This window comes from Macrobrachium rosenbergii, chromosome 48 (genome assembly GCF_040412425.1).
Source record: "Macrobrachium rosenbergii isolate ZJJX-2024 chromosome 48, ASM4041242v1, whole genome shotgun sequence".
NCBI lineage: Eukaryota > Metazoa > Arthropoda > Malacostraca > Decapoda > Palaemonidae > Macrobrachium > Macrobrachium rosenbergii.
Window position 1 is genome coordinate 13,771,508 of NC_089788.1, and position 19,040 is coordinate 13,790,547.

The 19,040-nt window shown below is 37.6% G+C and overlaps 1 protein-coding gene across 6 annotated transcripts in view; it reads left to right on the forward strand.

Annotated features, from left to right (window-relative positions):
• Positions 1-10,431, forward strand: part of stas (Transmembrane protein stas) — a 157,752-nt gene extending 147,321 nt beyond the window's left edge. For all 6 annotated transcript variants that reach the window (XM_067091385.1, XM_067091384.1, XM_067091380.1 and 3 more), the window contains one exon: positions 6,155-10,431. In XM_067091385.1, coding sequence (XP_066947486.1) covers positions 6,155-6,232 — 78 coding nt within the window. In that variant the 3' untranslated portion in view covers positions 6,233-10,431. The remainder of the gene's footprint in view (positions 1-6,154) is intronic.
• The last annotated feature ends 8,609 nt before the right edge of the window (positions 10,432-19,040 follow it).

Here is a 19,040-nt window from a genome sequence, read left to right on the forward strand (position 1 = left end):
ACCGCATTGGCCTCGAGGAAAGTGTTTTGTTGGAACCAGACTCACAGGCCCTTAGCTTTCATCCCTAAGGTCTGTGTTCGTCTAAGAACAGTACTCCATCCACATTCGGTTTCCTGGTCTTTGAGTAATGTATCGGAGTTAGCTTCGGTAACCAACAATCACCTTGTTCTTATCTTTCCTTGTTAAGGAAGTCCCAAAAATTTTTAATCAGCTTAGCTTCTAGTGTTAGTTTTCCTGTACTGTCTGCCCTGTCTGGCGGAACCAATCAGTTTGGTTTGTCTGGCGGAACCAATCAGTTTGGTTTCCCCTCTTCAGGGGTAGTGTTGTGAATTCCTCACCCTAACTTTCTATCTACATTGAAGGTCCTCATTTTCGGTGGTCACCTTGGAAAGTACTCCCCTTTTACAAGGTCTGTTTCTGTGTCCAGTTTTCTCCTTGCAGGCTTTTTAGACAGGACCTCGCAATTTTGTCAGGTCCTCTCCTTTAAAAAAGGGGGGGGCACTGTCATTGGGTCTGCTATTAGGCAGGAAGTATTTTCTTAATACAAGCCTATTCAGGTGCTATTCTAAGCTCATGATCTTAGACGGTGACCACTTACATTATTTTCATTACATGAACTTAGAGGACCTTACTTATGTTCAGGGTAGAATTCTCCTAGTTTTCAACGTTTCTATTTAAGTCTTTAATAGCATAAGAATGATGTTTATTTCTCTGTTACTATTTCACCGGGTGACACGGGACCCCGATCCAGAAAAAGGATTTTGACAAAGGAAAAATCTATTTCTGGAGAGGGGCCCGTGTCACCCGGTGACCCACCCCTGTTTTTCATTCTCTCCCTCCCTTGATAAACTTCATTCTAGTGAGGTGGGTGCTAACATGGAATGCGGCTAGTGTTGCCTTGTATACAGTCCGCGAGTAGTGCATGGGCTTGTATCGGCACCTCTCTCGTTGGGACTTTTGACATTGGGAATCTCTATAGGATAAGGTTCCGTGTTTTTGTAGTTCACCCTTTTCCATACACGACTCCATCTAGTGGAGCTCGCTCTGGGGGTAGTAACTCCAGCATTTCATTTAGCTTTCTCTGGTATCTAGCAACGGAATTACCTAGAAATAAGTGCTGAATGGACTATTTCACCGGGTGACACGGGCCCCTCTCCAGAAATAGATTTTTCCTTTGTCAAAATCCTTTTTTGCTTTTATCATTATCATATTGTTACTGTATTACAGAATATAAACATTGCCATTGTACACCATTTGCATTTGATGTTGTTTACATTCTCAAAATCTCAGCTTATTGAAAGCTACCAAGACCACCGGTGGTCTCAGTACTACCAACAGCTTCATTGCCATTAGTTGCTAGAAGAAACAAATTTGGAAATATTTTTTCTAGCAAATTAAAAAAGTGGGGTTTAAAATGTGCACATTAATGTAAAAGCAGTAAGTGTAATTTTGCCAGTTCTAGACATCAGTTTCACGTATTCCAAAACATTTTACACCCTGCCCTTCATTTGTTTTATTCAGTCTCTGCTATAGCCTATAAGGATGAATAAAAATGTATATCATTTTTACTTATTCTTACTTATAAGGACCATTAAAAATTAATATAATTTTTACTTATGGAAGACACCATTGAAAATCAGCAGGTTTTAACAACTTTCCTACTTGATAGTTATGGTAAATGACATCGCAGTCAGCTGTTTTTCGATTTGGTTGTTCATGTCGGTACCAATTGGCAATCCTTCATCCGGAATTCTAACAACCAGAATTTTTTGGTGGAGGATGGAGCATCATCATAGTATAGGGGTCGATGAAATGCAAAGAGAGAGAGGATCCGATTGCAAAAGTCAAGAATAATGATAATGAAACTGTTGTTTACTCTATCTAATCATATTGCATGTATTATTGTCATATCTTATTACAAAATACAAATAGAGCACTCATGTGCCATTTGCATTCTGGTTTTGTTTACATTCTTAAAATCATCAGCTGATTGCATTTTACTGACATCATCACTGTCTTTAGTTGCTGAATGAAACTTAATTCAGAGATGCTTCTTTCTTAAATTATCAAGTCTAGGTTTAAAAATTACAACTACTTTATTTATAAACACAGTAAATTAAATGAAGTACACATGTGATTTTGTCAGTTCCGGGCATTGCTTTTGCCTCCAAATTATTTTGGAGTCTGCTCATTATTTGTTTTTTTAGCCACAGCCATAATACCTGCTGCTTCAAGTTAGTGACATACTGTACTTTCTTAACACCTTCTCCATTGCATGACGGATGCTGTACTTTCTTAACACCTTCTCCATTGCGTGATGGATGAGTAAAATTGTATTTGATTTTTATTCATGGAATTACGTTGAAAATAAGCAAGTTTTTAACAAGACAGCTGTAATGCAACTCTTATTAAATGTGTTAGGTATGGTAACTAACATTGGCAAACAGCTGTTTATTAATGTAAACTGCAGGACAGTAAAAGCCTTAGCATGATTGTTAGAGTTGAAAGCAATGTAAATTAACAAAGAAACAGTAACAGTAATACAAAGGATGCTGGTAAACGAGTGGTGTACCCACAAAGAGCGTCTGATTAGAAAAACAGTTCGGCGCTCGATCTGGAGGCAAAAACCCTCATGTTGATTTTTCCATTTCTCACAAAGATATCCGCAAGTAACAGACACCACCATCCATTATGTCAGTGCGCTACTGTATTTGTAATATTTTCATAAGTGCAATAGTGCTTAGTCCTGTGTTTGGCACTTTGATAATTCTAGTAGTGTGTTCTTTTTCATTATTTCCATGTAACCTTGAGTTGTATTGTGTACATCATCATATTTGGGCTTAATACAGAGTTTGAGTCGAAAAGTCATTATTGGCTTGATACAGAGTCTGAATTGAAAAAGATTTTTACTGTTCTTGTAACAAAACCTCATTATTTTGGTTATTTAAGCATTTTTAAATTAGTAAATTCAGTATAGGTAGGCATACTGATCTTCCTAACTTTAGTCAGGTTTCTTCACCAATTCGGCACTATTTAAAAATTTTTCAGGCCATCACACATTGTTTTGGTTGCACTACACTATTTTCCTGTACTATTTACATGTAATTTATTCGTATTTAATCCCAGTTAAGACTCCAGTGATTAAAGGAAGTGAATCAGTTTTTGTGAAAGTCAGTGTGTGTGTGTATGTTTGTGTGTGCAGCACAAAAGGTTAGGGTACTTCATTCAGTAAAACAATAGGGTATGATTCACATATTAGAGCCATTTTTAATACAGCATATTGTTATTATTAAATAGTTAAACCAGACCACTGAGTTGACATTCTTAGCTCTCTTAGGGCTGGTCCATTGACGTTTTTAACTCTATTAGGGCTGGTCCAAAGGATTTTTCTCTATGAAGTACAATAATATTTCTTATTTATATATTACAACTTAAAAATTTAATGATTGGATAAACTTAAAATTTTGAAGGTTCTGACAAATGTTTTTACAAAGATTTGGTTTAATCTGTTTTAATTTGTTTTTGTCATATTCATTATTTGACAGTAGTTGCCATTTACTAAAGGTACTGTAATGGTTTTATTATTAGTGACTAATTACTGACAGACAGTTATATTTGATCTAGTCATGGTAATTGCAACTGTGGTTATCAGTATCCTCATATCCTTGTATGCCTATATGAGCAGGGACTCAACATTTACACTGGTTTGATATAATTTGTGGAATAAAAACTTGATTGTACCTATGGAAATACAAACCAGAGCCTTTTAGATAGGAGTATCCTTTAGGCATGAGCAGGAGACAGTCATTTAATTAGTTGAATAACGTGCTTAATGTGGTTAAGTGGGGTGAGTGGAAGAACATCCCTTACTCACCAGACGTCATCAAGCAGTTTTTCTTCTGCCATCACCTGATGTGGAGATTTCAATTTGCTATCTACTAGGCTGTTATTGAACTTGAGTATTCTTTTTTCCTCTTTTAAGTATGAGGGGTGTGAGTGTGTGTGTGTGGGCAATTCATGTTCATGTTACTGACCTACGTAGGTAGCGTGCTTCATGTAAGGGCAAAACTTTTTCTTGCCTCTCCCCCTGTAAGGAATGCTTTGGTTTGTGTCTGTCTTAGTGGAAATGGTTCGCTAAGAAAAAGAAAAGGAAGTCTTCACCTTTGCCCTTGGAAGGAATACCCCCATTGTGACTCCTCCAGACTTACCAGTTTTTTCTCCCCATCTCTGCGGTTCCTCTTCCCTTATCTTCTCCATGTACCACTCTCCCTCAGTTGGGGGGCTGCATTAGGAAGGACACCTACCATACTCTCCTCAGATGATGATTTGGGTGCTTAGGCCAAGCTCTCCTCCAGCTGGACCTTGACCCATGTGCCCCGCTTGTCTTTGTCTATTCTTGACTCGCTTGAAGATCCAGGTATGGAGGCATCTTCAGTTGAGTACCTTCAGAAGATATGGCCTTTGAGCCGCTTGGCCTCATCTGGAAGTAAGGATTCGGTCACTACTGCTGCTGCTCTTGCTTATGGCCTCTGCTGTTTGCAATCTGGAACTGGGCTTCTCTATGCACGATCTCTGTGCCTTCTAATAATTCTTCCAGTGTTGGTGTATGGTTTCAGGTGTCTACAGAATGTTGGAATGTAGCCCCTTGGTTGCAGTGAGCTTGCAATTGTCATTGTAGAGTGGTATTGGTGCAACATATGTAGCAATTGCTGAGGGCTTGACATATCTCTTTGATACATTTAAATTTATATGCTATGTTGGTCGACTCCCACATCTCTCCACAGGGATGGTCCTATTCTGCATTACAAGGGTGCTGACCAGGTTCTGGCGGCAGTAGACTCACAAGGAGATACTCTCATTATGATTTGTAGGCTTGACACCATTGGAAATTATCCTTTTCATGGCCTTAACCTCATTCTTAAACTGGCTATGAAATGCCACTCTGTAATATAATGTGATGTTTCCTGGTGAGGTGACATCATCGCGGGGGTGCTGGCATATATGTTCAACCATTTTCTTATGCAGCTTTCGGTTAGGCTGCTGTCATAACGATTGTTACTAAGGAGCTACCTAACACGTTTGAGCTTGTGTTCTCCACACGAGTAGCTTTCTGTGTGGAACAGTGTGTAATTGCATGTCTTACCTACGCGGCTACATGTACAAATGGAGCATTTGTAAGTATCAGGGCATTCCACATGGGCATTAGGCACCATCCCACATTAGTTGCCTTTTGGTACATCGTCTTCACATCCACATCCAAAAACAAGGAAGTATGCCCTCAATGCTATATTCAATAGTGTAGTTCAAGGAAGAATTCCTCTTCAAGCATACTGTAGGTGGGTGGTTTCTTCATTAGTGCTGATAGCAGTGTACCAAATATATAGCATCTTTGGTTTCAGATGGGAATGGAAGGTTCTTTCCTTGGCATCTGCCATGTACATATTAGCAAATAGAACACCTGGGGGGGGATCCTATAGCAAGACGTTGTACCTTGAAAGAATGTACATGTATGGAAGAGGAAGGGAGCCTCCCTGATAGGGGTATGATTTAAAATAAGAGGGGAGAAGTGACAACAATTTGATGACCCAAGAAAACAGCCAGTCTCTTCCAAAATTTGTTTGAATACAGCAAATAGGATGGTGAAGGTGAACTTTCCCTTTATTTATGCTGATGTTTACTTTGTACATAATTGCTAATAAATTACTTGACTTTATGTTGCTCTGTTATTGGTAAACTGCCAAATAATTATTTTTTTTATTCCATCGTGCACTGTAGGCATTACTTAAGGTTCTTTGCAGCATCCCTTCAGCCCCTAGCCGCAACCCCTTTCATTCCTTTTATTATACCTCCATTCATAGTCTTTTTTTGTCCACATTACTTCCCACTCTATCTTAACAATTGTTTTAACATTATTTTCAAGAATGAATGACTTCATAGGTCCCAGCATTTGGCCTAAAGCGTATATTCCATTCCAGTTAAAATTTCTCTCTCTCTCTCATGCAGATAAAAGTTTGAAATACATATAGTTTAGTATATAAGGAAACATCAGCTTATTCTAGAATATTATTGATATTAAAGTGTACAGGATCTTTTTCCGTATATCACGTCAACAAGTTTCATTGCAAATTTGTATTTATTTGCTATACTTTTTCAGGTCCTTTTGGCCTTTGCAGCTTTGTTATCTTTAGTGCCAATTCTCTTGAAGAATCGCTTGCGTGAGAAGTTTGACTAGGGATGGTTGCCTTCCATGGGTCAGGTGTGGAAGTGGGAGTCAGAAGAAAAATCATTTGAAAGTGAAAGGTCACAAAAGAACGAGAAAAAAATTAGGAGAGGAGTTCTTGTCCGTTTCAGTAATCACCGGGTTACCTCTCAGATGGCCGGGGAACCCAGCACAGAACCTCACCAAGAAGGCTGCCCTGGCATGGCATCTGGATCTCTCAACAAGTCGGAGAATGCAACAAGTCCAGGCATTGAGATGGTGGTTATAGTTCACTCAGGACATTAATCTCATTGTTAATTTTTTTCAGATGTCTGAACTGCTAGTGGAAACACTTTGAAATAGGAAAATCTTCACTATCATTTAAGTAAAATTGGAGGTTGTGTACATTACATGTAATAGCTTGTAAATACTGTTCTGTGTTGTACCTGATATGTACAGTATGTTGTCTATGACACCACTGATGTTCAGTATATTGAATGTTGATTTGTTAAGAAATATAAATGTATGAATAAATAATATGTGCACGTTTTGCACAATTCAACCGAGTTTTGTAGTATTAAAGTATTAGTCTCTTTGAGAAGATAATTAGGAAAACTTGATGATTTCATAAGGAACCAGAGAATATCAGCACAGTCTTTTTCAAAAGGCTAATTTGTTAGAAAATAAACATTCCTTTTGGAACTTCCACAACGCGTCCTATGGTAGGTTCACTTTAGGTATTCTGTTATTATGAAGCAACTGGCACATTAACTGTGCTCTGTAGATAACAGAAATGCAATTTTGATCATTATTACTAAACGTTTAGAAAACTCATGTAGATTTTTTATGTTCTAACTTGAAACCCACATTTATACCAAACCTGTTGTGGTATTGGCGAGTGGCTTCCTTTTATTGAGAATAGTGGGGGTATTTTGTTTGTATGATTGTTTAGGAGGTATAGAAGTGGCTTTTCATGTAGGCTTATTTTATGGCTTTTCATTTACCTTTTAGGATAAATGAGTTTTTGAGTCAGAAATCTGTCAAGGTAATGTAAGGCATATTTATGAATATTCCTAATGTCTTTAAACATGGTAGTTTTGTCATGAAGGCTGTTTTATAGATCATATGTAAATAGGATCATTTTGTAAAATGGTTGCTCTTATGTGCATTTCCCAGGACTTTAAGATCTCAAGTGACTTGAAGTAAAAAATGTTACAGCATAAGAAAAGTAGAGTGAATTATAGTGTACATGCCACACATACTGGAGTGATATGCTGTGTTTCAGCTGCAAGTCATATTCAAGCCATTACTTTGGGCCAGTAATGTATGATATGTAATCTTTGATGACTTGAGCCAAAGAGCTTGTTAGTTTTTGCCATATAGGTGATTTAAATAGATCACTGAGATAAACGTAAGCTTAAAGATAATAAGAATTAGGTAAATTGAAGTATCTGAAGAAATCTAAGTTTATAGCAGGAATAATACATCTTATCTACTGTTGCAGTATATCTTCCCTGGTTATAAAAAAAATATTGTTCCTTAAGCCATAGTGGTTTAGTTTCAGTAATCAACTGCTGTTGCCTACTCACAGGAACTCCTGAAGGCTAGCTAACTAGATGTACAGCGAGTATTTTTTGTGGATTTTGTAGCTTATTAGATTTTTTGAGATTTTAATCAGCCCAGGGCATGTGAAGAAATAATTAAATTTAAACTCATTGGAAAACTGATTATTTGTGGTACAATACAAAATTTAGAGCAGAGATTTCAAATTATGTAGAATGTACAGTATGTGTACATTTTAAAAATTTTCTTAGCTTATTTTTATGAATTATTTGCAACTACACTATTTTTGGAGTGACATTCCTTGTAATTCCTGAGTTATTCTGCTTTGTACTTTTGCTGTGCTGCATACTACACAGATGTGTGTGGTAGAACCTTGTTTAAGAATAGGTTCTGTTGTACAGGCAGTCCCCGGTTTACAACGGGGGTTCCATTCCTACGCCGTGTCATAAGCAGAAAATCGTTGTAAGCCGAAAAGTCATCGAAAATTATAAAAAATCCTAAGAATTGGTGTATTGAAAACAATGTAAACTGCGTTTTTATTGAGTTTTTCATAAAATAAACCCCAAATTTTGATTATTCTGGCATTTTGGAGCCATATTTCTTCTGTCGGATCGGCATTGTAAGCGTCGTAACCCCAGAACATGCATCTCAAACTGGAAAATAATTTCTGATGAATATATTTGAAAAGCGTCGTAACCTCGGAACGTCATAATCCGGACCCATCGTAACCCAGGGACTGCCTGTATTTATGCCTTCATTGAAGAGAATTTCATCGGCTGGCCAGCTATCATAAAGGTAATGAGGACCCAGTAAAAGTAAGATTGTGCACTATAAGGTAAAAGTGATATGTGGTAGTTTTTTCTTATACAGTATCAAGAGATGACTTTTAAATAAATCAGTTTTTAGTCATTGATAAAAATATCTTTTGGCTTAGAACAATACTTTGGTATTGGTACTGTACAAGTTTTCATAACTGGAGATAAATTATGTACCTGTCAGGCAAGGTTTCACTTTTTGCAAGCAGGTCAGCAATAGATTGATAAAAGACACTCTGTAGTTTCCTAACATATGTTGTTGGATTTAAATGTGCTTAGAATATAAGATATATGAACTTAATATATATTTTTGTGTGTCACACTCATTTTTTTTGTCTTATTTGGCTTGTAATTAAGAATATCTTGCTTATTAGCAGTTCTATTTGTAACTTGTGCATTACATACTGTGCCCATAAATGTGTTTATGCCTTAACATCCAGTGGGTATTGGTGAAGTATGAGGTCTGTTTATGGACCTCAAATATCATTTTGATTTTGTATGTGCCTGAACAAGCTAACCTATTTTCCACTTGAGCATTCCCACGTTTAGCCGCACTTCCCTTTACTGCACATTTTCAAGACCGATCTTTGGTGTGTAATCATTAGAGTAATCAAAAACACATTCAAAGATAGCTGATTTGCTAACAGTAAATTTGATTTTCTCATTCTCATTTAACCATGCTGCTAATTGAATGAGTTGTACTGAAATAAAAGGCAGTACAGTAATGACTAATTCTTATACATCTGGCTTTACTAAGTGCTTTACCCTTGTGCTTCCTGTCATCCCTCTCCCTTGGTAGTTGATTTCTAGGTAAGAGTTGGGAAAGCAGGTAAGACAGGGGAGGGAGTCCTTGCTTTCATCATCTGCAGCAGGATTTAGCATACCGTCATTGGGTCACATCCAGCTACCTGGACTTAATATCAGTAAAATGTGTATAATATGCACTATTTTTGTACTGCAATGATATTTACTTATTTCCTTAGAATCTGCACCATTTTATCTCCCCGTTTGCATCCGCTAGCCAGGGGTTTAGCTGGGACGTTCTGGTAGCTAGTGTTAGTTAGAATATCCCCTACCCCATATCCACAGTTTGGACATATCTCCATCTATTTCCTTGGGCCTGTTAGTGCGGTTAAACAGGAATGCTCTACTGGAATCTAAGGTGTAAGTTTCTTTGGATCATAAAATTCTTTAAAATTTGTAAACGTAGATGTTATCTGTAGATGAATTTTGTGTGCATTAGACTGTTTTGTTTTATATTTTTAAGTTTAAAACTGAAATTTTATAGTATCTCACTGGACTAAATTGGTGAAGTTATCAAGTGTCAATGGTTATTGTTAGCATTCACTAAAACATTGTCATACCGGACAGTATCTGTGAGGTATTGGGGGTGTGTGATATAATTTGCTGTGACCAGTATAACTGTATTTTCATTGAGATTAATTTTTTGAGCTTTAAAACACTTAAAAATTTCATATGCAAGTGATTAAATAAAAAAAATTTAAACATTTAGTGAAGTTGTCTGTACGACTGACATTTTTTAAGATAGCTGCAGAGGAACTTATTCGATAGTGTAGTTATACAAGGACAAGCATTTTATTTCTTTAAGCTCGAGTAATCCAAGATGATCTCTCACCAGTGATTGAACATAGAAGTGTCATGAATTGTCACTAATTTCCATTATATTACAATCTTAACTAGCAAACACCATAAATGATTGTATTAGTAGTGCAGTTATTTGAAACTTTTAATACTTGAAACATTTTAGAGGCTGCATATTGATTATGCAGTAACTTAAGGATTGATTAGCTGTGACTAAATAAATGAAACATTTGAAAGGTTCCATAGCCTTAAGAATGCAATTTTTTTTCCATTCCTTATTTGCAAAAAAGAAATATGTTGAGCTCTCTGCTGGCTATATACAGTAATTCTAATGGAGCCCATGTATATCTCTAATGACTAGTTTAGGTCGTTTTGTTATGTGCAACCTAATACTTTTCTCCACTTATTTCATACTTTTTTTTTTTTAAGCACAACTCACACAAACCTATCAGTCATGAGTATGCCGAACTTTAGTGTCTTGAAATTGTCTTTTGGCCTGACAGCAGGTATACTTGCTGTGCATAGGCCGTCTGCATCTTTAAGTAGGCCTCGGTCACCTTCCTCATTTCTGTAAACTGTATATGATGCAGAGAGATTAGCAGGAGGTCACCCACCCCTTTATGACTGATAGGTGTATATGAAAAAATTTATTATAAATAAAGTTTGTATCACCAAAGTTCCATCATTCATACATGTACCTAAATCTCTACTTGGCAAGATGCTGATTCCCCCACAGGGTCTGCATATGCCTGTAGATCCAGGAATAAAAGGAACTGGAATGCATCAGGAAATATGGTTGTAGCTAGAAATTTGTAAAATAAAGCTTGTATCAGGCAAGTCCTCCAGATTGGAAAAGAAGTACACTTACCATTCACATTAGACTTATTAACAAATAATCCCAGAAGTCTGTCTCCTGACTATGCAATGAACGGCAAGTGAAGAAAAGTAACCACTGGTCAATCAGATATGACCAGTGAACTTTACTGTGGCATTTGTTGGGGGGAGGGTTGAAAGACTGCCACATTTCAACTACTGGAATTCAGAGTCCCAAACTTCTTCTCCCACAATTTTACCATGGCCTGCTGCAATTATCAGTCCAATGAATAATGTGCAACCATTTACAAAATGTCTATTGCATTGCCAGCCATCTGCACATGAAACATCATTCCAAATTATGTTAAAAGGTAACAAGTAGACAGTGCTGACTGTTGCTTGCCCGGGCCTCTCCTACCTCTTCTGCTTTGTCATCTTTTTTGCATTAATGTAAGCTCCTAAAATATATTGCCTTGGCCAACAGGAGGCTGTACTTTTTATGACTTGATTCTCCCTTTGCCCGTGGAGAGGAAAAGGTGTAGTCGTCACCCTGATGACACGAGGAATGGCAAAGGTTGTTTTGGAATGATTCTGGCTACTTATCACTTAGGTCTTTGCTTTAAAGCTGAGTGCATACAATAGTTCCATAGACAATCACTTTTAAGTGTGTTTGTGACTAAAAGCAGTACAGTAGTACTTGAATCTCACTAAACTGTCTCAAAGGTGCAAACGTTTGTAAAAAAAAATCCATCTTCAGTGTGAGATCCAGCAAAGTTGTTTCTTGAAGTAGCTATACAGGAAGCGCCTCTTAAACTCTACTGGAGACAATATTCTCAGCCCATGAAGTTAAAATGCCTGTGAGTGGACAGATCCATATCCCTTGGTAGAACAGATGAACAGTTTCCTGCAACAACCAGGGTTCACTAAAGTATGAATGAGTTGACCAACTCATTCAACTACAGATTCGTCTTTACTTGGCCAGGTTGTCTGTTGAAGTTTTGAAAGTCCTAGCAAGTGAGGATATCCCCTAAAAAAAAAAAAATTTGTGTAGCTGAATAATATTCCTGCACTTTGATGAAGGGTCTTCAGGTTGCTGTGGAATTTAGAGAAGATTCTTCCAGAATGGGAGATTCTTGGGATTGTCTACTACAATAACTTTAGATTCATAAACCGCTCCTGAAATCAAAGGCCAGTTGTCAGTCATATGGTATTTCTGGAGGCTCAGAATGTCTACCATTGGAAGTTAAACAAAAGCTGTATACATCTAAGTTATCCAGAATGTAACTTCATATATAGCCAAGAAAATAAACATTAAATTCTTTGTATGATACTGGATGTTTACAAGCATGAAGTTTATAATGCAATCTCAACATAAATAGATCTAGTAATGGCATGCCCCACTGATGCTACAGCCTTTCTGATCTCGAATTCAGAGCAACTATCCAAAAAGTAGAACCTACCTCCCCCATCTGAGACTTGGCTATCTTGTACCTTTCTGGGATGAATCTGGAAACAATGCCAACCTCACCTGCTTCCCTTTGCCTCTCTGGCTGAGACAGTCCCAGATTGGATGCCACCATGATTCCTTAGTCGGTCACCATCAAGTTGTTTTTCATCACACCAAATGTTTTTACCTAAAGCAATGAAAAAGCTTGGAGGCCTAAGAACAGACTTTAATTTCAGGAACTTGATGTGCCCTCCTCTTTCGTATATTATCTAAGCTGTGACTTGATGTGGTAAGTGTGACCCCAAAATTGACAACACCAATCCATAAACAATATCTCCATAAAGAGAAAGACCAGATGGTCTCTTACTACTAGTGACTAAGTTGAAACACCACTGAAGACTCCTCCATAATTTCAGTTGGACAATCTGGTAGAATCATTATCATCCATGACTTTGTGGCCAGCTCTCGATGACAGCAGTTCAATGTCTCCCAGGTGATATGGAGGTTCATGCTTTAACAAGCATGACATAATACTGACAGAGGTCACCTCCATTCTGTTGTTTTCCCAGCACCAACCAAGCATCCAGTTATCTCCAAACCCTCATGATTTGATTCACTTATGTTATGGTTTGGATCAGTGTTTTGGAAGCATTTCCCAAGGCACGCACAGAACTCGAAACTGGAATAACTTGCACTGCTACAGAAAATCAAAAATATTTTTTCAATGCAGAGTGAAAGGGATAAGGGAAAATGCCTCCTTGACATCCTCTTCACCCTCCTGTTGCCCTGGTCACAATGGACAGCTGTATAATGTAGAATATCTGTTCCACATTTAATGGACTGCCTATCTCTGCAACGATGTAACCTTGCTGCCCAGAGCCTGAAACCTCTTGGGGTTGCAGTAATCTTAGTCAGTGGTTTCTTCTGTTAGGTGTCAATGAAAATATTGAAGAGGAAAGCAGTCCTAACAATTGGGTTTTTCTGCTAGGGATCAATTTCTGTCTTGAATTGAATTGAAAATAGAATTTGGGCCAAAGGCCAAGCACTGGGACCAATGAGGTAATTCAGCGCTGAAACGGAAATTGACAGTAAAAGTTTGAAAGGTGTAACAGGAGGAAAACCATGCAATTGCACTATGAATGGAGAGGGTGGAAAGTAAGATGGAAGAAAAAGAATATGAAATGGGGTACAGTAAAAGGAACGAAAGGGGTTGCAGCTAGGGGCCAAAGGCACGCTGCAAAGAACCTTAAGTAATGCCTACGGTGCACCACATGAGGTGCAATGACAGCACTAACCCCCTATGAAAACTGCTGTCTTGAAGACAAAACTGTATTGTGAGTTTAAAATCACCTCCCTGGTCAACAGAATGTTAGCAACTGTCACTGGGAAGAGGATTGGGTATAAATAATCAGAAACCTTGAGATCCTTAACATTCTGAGAAACAAGTTTTAAGAGATCATCAGTTGTTGTGTCCTGGATCACCATCGGCACATTAGAAGTGAGATCATCATTCTAACGAGCCAAATTGATACGTGGCCTACCCCTAAAACCATTCTTCTAGTCTTGGCAACAACATCTGATGATTCAGCAAATAACAATGACGCCTAACTTTCACTCCTACCAGTTAGATATGGCGAGAAACTCCTGGAGTAATCCTTCCATCATGTGCATCTTGGTTGTTATTAAGGTGCTTGGCAAAGGAAAGAAAAGCTGGGGCATGCTTGACTATTGCTCCATAGGTGAAGATGGATGATGAATCTAAGAAATGGCTTTGTCCATTGTAAAAGTGGAAAAGCTTCTAATATGGTGGTGAAAACCAATGAAGGGCAGCCAGAGATTGTCATACCCTTTGCTGGTTCCTCATCCCTCCATCCAAAGTGTCGCCTCAGCAACCATGTCGACGTGGTAGGTCAAACATATGGTTTGAAAGGTCATCACCACCAGAATTGCTCCTGGCTCCCTTCTTTGAGTTTTGAGGGTCTCCAACTTGAAAATATCACACACTGAACTGAGGACATCCAAATAGGAAGCCTTATCTTGCAAGGCCAATGTTGTCTCTTGATTTATTTTTTTGTTAAAATAATTTACAAGCACAATATGACCCTCCATCAGGTTGAGGAGTAGCCTTTTAACAGGCATCAAGGGTGCTTTTTTATGTGGTGTGTGTCCTCATTGTGTAGTTGAAAATTTGGGAGTAGCTGGAATCTTCAGCATGGTCTAAAACCAGGACTTCCTCTCTGGGGTCAGAAGCCAAATTAATCTCCAACAACAATGGCTGTCGACTCCTCTTCTTCCTTGATGACGTCAGATAACCCACTGAAGAACAGAGGTCATTGGAGAATGATGAGGGGTAGATGAACACAGACCTCTGCTTGGCCAAGATTTGTAATCATCCCTGAAGAAGAGAACTGGTTGACTGCTTCTCCTTGGCTTGTGACCTCTAGCAAAATCAAGCAAAACCCAATGAAAAATTGGTCCCGCTAAGCATGAGGGCTCAAAGGGTAAAAAACGTTATGTCATCAGTTGTTTTCTTGCAGCATACCAGTTGCTGTTAAAATGGATGGCAAATTCTGTCCTTAAGATCTTATAAGCTACTGACATTTTCCTTATTTAGGAATGATTATCACAGTCAGTACTCTTGCCATGATCACTTTTCCTGTAGCCCTGATCACTCTTGATCAGGAGTTACCATAGTCTTTGTGTCTGCTGGCATCATGGTTAGCCCTCTTCTTTCTTGAAGATACACTTTGATGATTGATATATACACTGGCATCCAGAGGTGTACTGTATACACTTTGATGATTGATATATACACTGGCATCCAGAGGTGTATGCTTAATGCTTACTGAGACTACCTTTTCTTCTCCTGTCAGATGTGACTGAACTTTACAAAATTTGGGATGTGAATTTTTGACACACAAATGTTTAATAAGATTTTGATGATATTTTTTTCAGAACACAAGGGCTTTACCTGTAACCTCACAGAGATAATCTCTGAACTGGGTGCAAAAGGATTACAAAGGAAACATCTGAAGACTGCATTCAGTATATAAGGAAAGTATATTCATTACACAGTATAAATACTGTACAGAAGTGTGTGTGTGTCAGATGTCAGTGAACCTATATACATGAGATTACAATTTCTCATTGATGGAAAAACTAGAAGGCAACATTACAGAGGATAAGGTAAACAAAACCCCAAATTTTTCTTTGAAAAACACTAAAAATATCTGAATTTTATCAATGGTAGTGGTTTGAACATTCATTATATACTGAGTAATACGTAAAGTTTTTTGAGGAAGTATAAGTGAAAGGTATCAATTTACCGTTTGCTGTTCAAAATATTGAGACTTGTAAGTGGAAATAATCTGTATGCCCATTTATTGTTAATCATATTCTTGCCACTTTCAAATTAATGTAACATTACGCCATCTAGCTACACGTTAAAGTAATCACAGTTCTTTTTCATTTGATATTACTGTCAATGAAAATACCTGTAATCCAATAATGTTCCAGCAAACAAAAATTCATGGTAAGGGCTAAAAAATATGGTTTTAAATAATGATTAAAACGGAAAAAAAACTGTAATAGACATCTTTAAAATGAGTTCATGCATTAAAGAATAAAGATTATCTTAGTTCATTAATTTATCTCACTAGTCATTTAACCTTGACGAACATGATACCAATGACAATACCCTAGTCACATGTCTGACAAGAGTTGTAGTAAAGGTTCTACCATACTTATCACATACCAATTTATTCTTGTCACTAGAAAGGAGTACAAATCAGGTGCAAAAAATGCAATTCTTTAACCTTAAATCCTATGAAAATACTGCATTCTGCTAAATGTCTGGTGTTTCTATGCACAAAATACTATTTATAGCAACTGAAATGCCATATTGACTAGTTCATCTCCTATGAACACCTAGTCTAAATACAACAAAAATTTTAGATATCACAAATTTCTGTAAAAACTTTTGCACTAGAGTTCAACAGCAATTATGAATTCTTTGATTCAAAACAAAACACTATCTACATTATAGCTGACAAATTTCCAGCTGCTTTGTACTCATCATTTTGTTACTCAAGAACCATGTACTTGTATATGAAACAAGAAATATTAATCACCATGGAATTTCAAATGATAAAAGGCTGGTAAAGGGAAAATATGCAATTCTATCAAACTGAAAATGGTAAGCTAAAATAAGTTTTGTATCAGCTCTTACTCTCTCTTCATTTGCTCACTGATCAAAGACTCTTGAAAGCACACATCAACATCAAAAGACTTAGTGTAACATCTCGCAAATGAAATCTTGCAAAGGTTTTCTGACAAAGCCAAGTGCATGAGCTAAGGACAGCAGAGAGCTCCAGGTTGAACTTAAAATCCAGGGAAGGTGAAAGAGCTTGAAATTAAAGTGCATAAGTTCTGCTGTTGAGATGAGAGAGGTCGTGTGAAATGTTCATGTAACCCCATTCAAAAGCCTCTCAAAGCAAAATTAAATTGAAATTTTCAAACCTTAAGACTCTACAACCAGTATGAAGTCAAGAAGGAAAAGACCTGAAAGCTTGGGTTCACTAAGGATACACCATGATGGCTCTCACCAGACAGATTATAATCTTCACATGAAAGGCAGCAACTAGCTAAAACACCATTTTATGGGGTCAAATCCAGTAGAGGCATCTGCCATGGGCTCATAAGGTGGTTTGGTGAGGCTGTAGCCATTAATTAAGGGTCTGCAGCATCGCTTCAGTCCCTAGCTGCAACCACTAATTCCTTTTACTGCAGCTCTGTTCATATTCTCTTTCTTCTATGTATCTGACTTTCCACCTTCTCTAACAATAGTTTCATCATACATCTGCTACATTTTACTCGTCTTGCACCTTTCAAACCTTCTTACTGACAATTTCTTTTTCAGTGATGAATGACCTTATAGGTCCCCGCCCTTGGCCTAAATTCTATATTCTATTCTATTCTTAGTACCAAAGGCAAGCAGCAACTTGCATGTTTAAGTAAAATGGCCAAATAAAGTTGGAAACATTCTTACCGTTTCCTAAATCCAAGACACGCTGGAAAAATATCAAAAAGAAAGCTGATCTGTAATCTTTTATAGCCAAGAGCAAGTTTCGTGTCTGTCACCCTCTCCCAATAATTCTTTCATTGTACAACTGCGAGGTTTTCCTCCTGTTACACCTTTCAAACCTTTCTATTCTCAATCTCCTTTCCAGCGCTGAATGACTTCATACGTCCCTGTGCTTGGCCCTTGGCCTAAATTGTTTATTCTCTATAACAGAAGTTTGCTACCTCAGGAAGCAAAGCTTCAAGTGAATAAGTACCCCCCATACATGCACCATGTAATGAACTATATCCATTTGCTCTGTAAAGGGTATTGGTAGGGGATCTAAAGGGGTGGTGACAGCTGCTGCTCCCAAAAATCCATTCTCTTGGAGACAGAAGCAAGGCTTCAAAGGATGAAAAGACAGTAAATGTTGAGACCAAAGAAGGCCTACAATTCCTGTTCTTGAACCACCTGACACAAGGAAGCAACATAAGAGGATGTGGAAGCCTTGTCTGGCAGGAATCTGACACTTGACAGCACGCAACACGGCATGAGATGACAAAGTCAGCAGAAACATTACCCAAAGTCTTTGACACATTATCTTATAATCCCATTTCTGAGAAACCAATAATCAACAGACCAGTTTACGCACTGAACAAGTTTGCTGCAGAGAACAATTCTGGTCCCTAAACAAGACCAAATTTAATAACGATCCTTATCTAGAATGATGTAAAGGTGCTGCAAGACTTTTCTCTTCCTCCCACACAAGTAAACTGTCATGACATGTAAAAATTATACTTCCCCAAAAAGCAGGTACAAGTACTGTAACTGGGAAATTAAAATTTGAAATACTAAAAAATTATTTTCATGTATTAATATTACAAATTAACTCAAATAAAAAGCTAGGAACATAAACGAAGAATTGAGTCAACCATTACTGTGAATTGGCAAGACCAATTACATAAAATAGCCTGATATGTAAACCTTATGAAATCAGTACCCCTACTAAGCCCTTCTTCATGTTACCAAAATGAACTTATCAAAATGAAGTGGTACTGATATTTAAGGACTCACAAATATGTGCTTTGTAACATAGAACCCAACAAGGTCAATGAACATGAAATCCCTGGAACTCAAAATATATGAAGCTTATTTACAAACATCACAAGCCTAGTACTCACAAAAGCAGAATAGCAGCAAGAAGCAACTAGCCTGAAAGGCAAAAGCACTAAAATTAAATCACTATATTGTCATATCACTAGAAAACACATCAACTCCTATCAGAAGTAACGATGAAATGAAAGGCTGAATAAACTGGATGGCAAAACAAAATCAGAAAAAATGTGTGATCTGGGGATGGCAAGGCAGCAAACATCTCAAAGCAAAGTTACTCAGGAATGAGAGGGTATGCCTTGTGGGACCCTGAAGCATGGTCTTAGGCATGCAAGGTTATGTTTTCATCTTTTAAGATCTATCGTCTGGTGCAGATGGCAAAAAATTGCACAGAATGTCTGGTGCAGATGTCAAAAAATTGCACAGAAT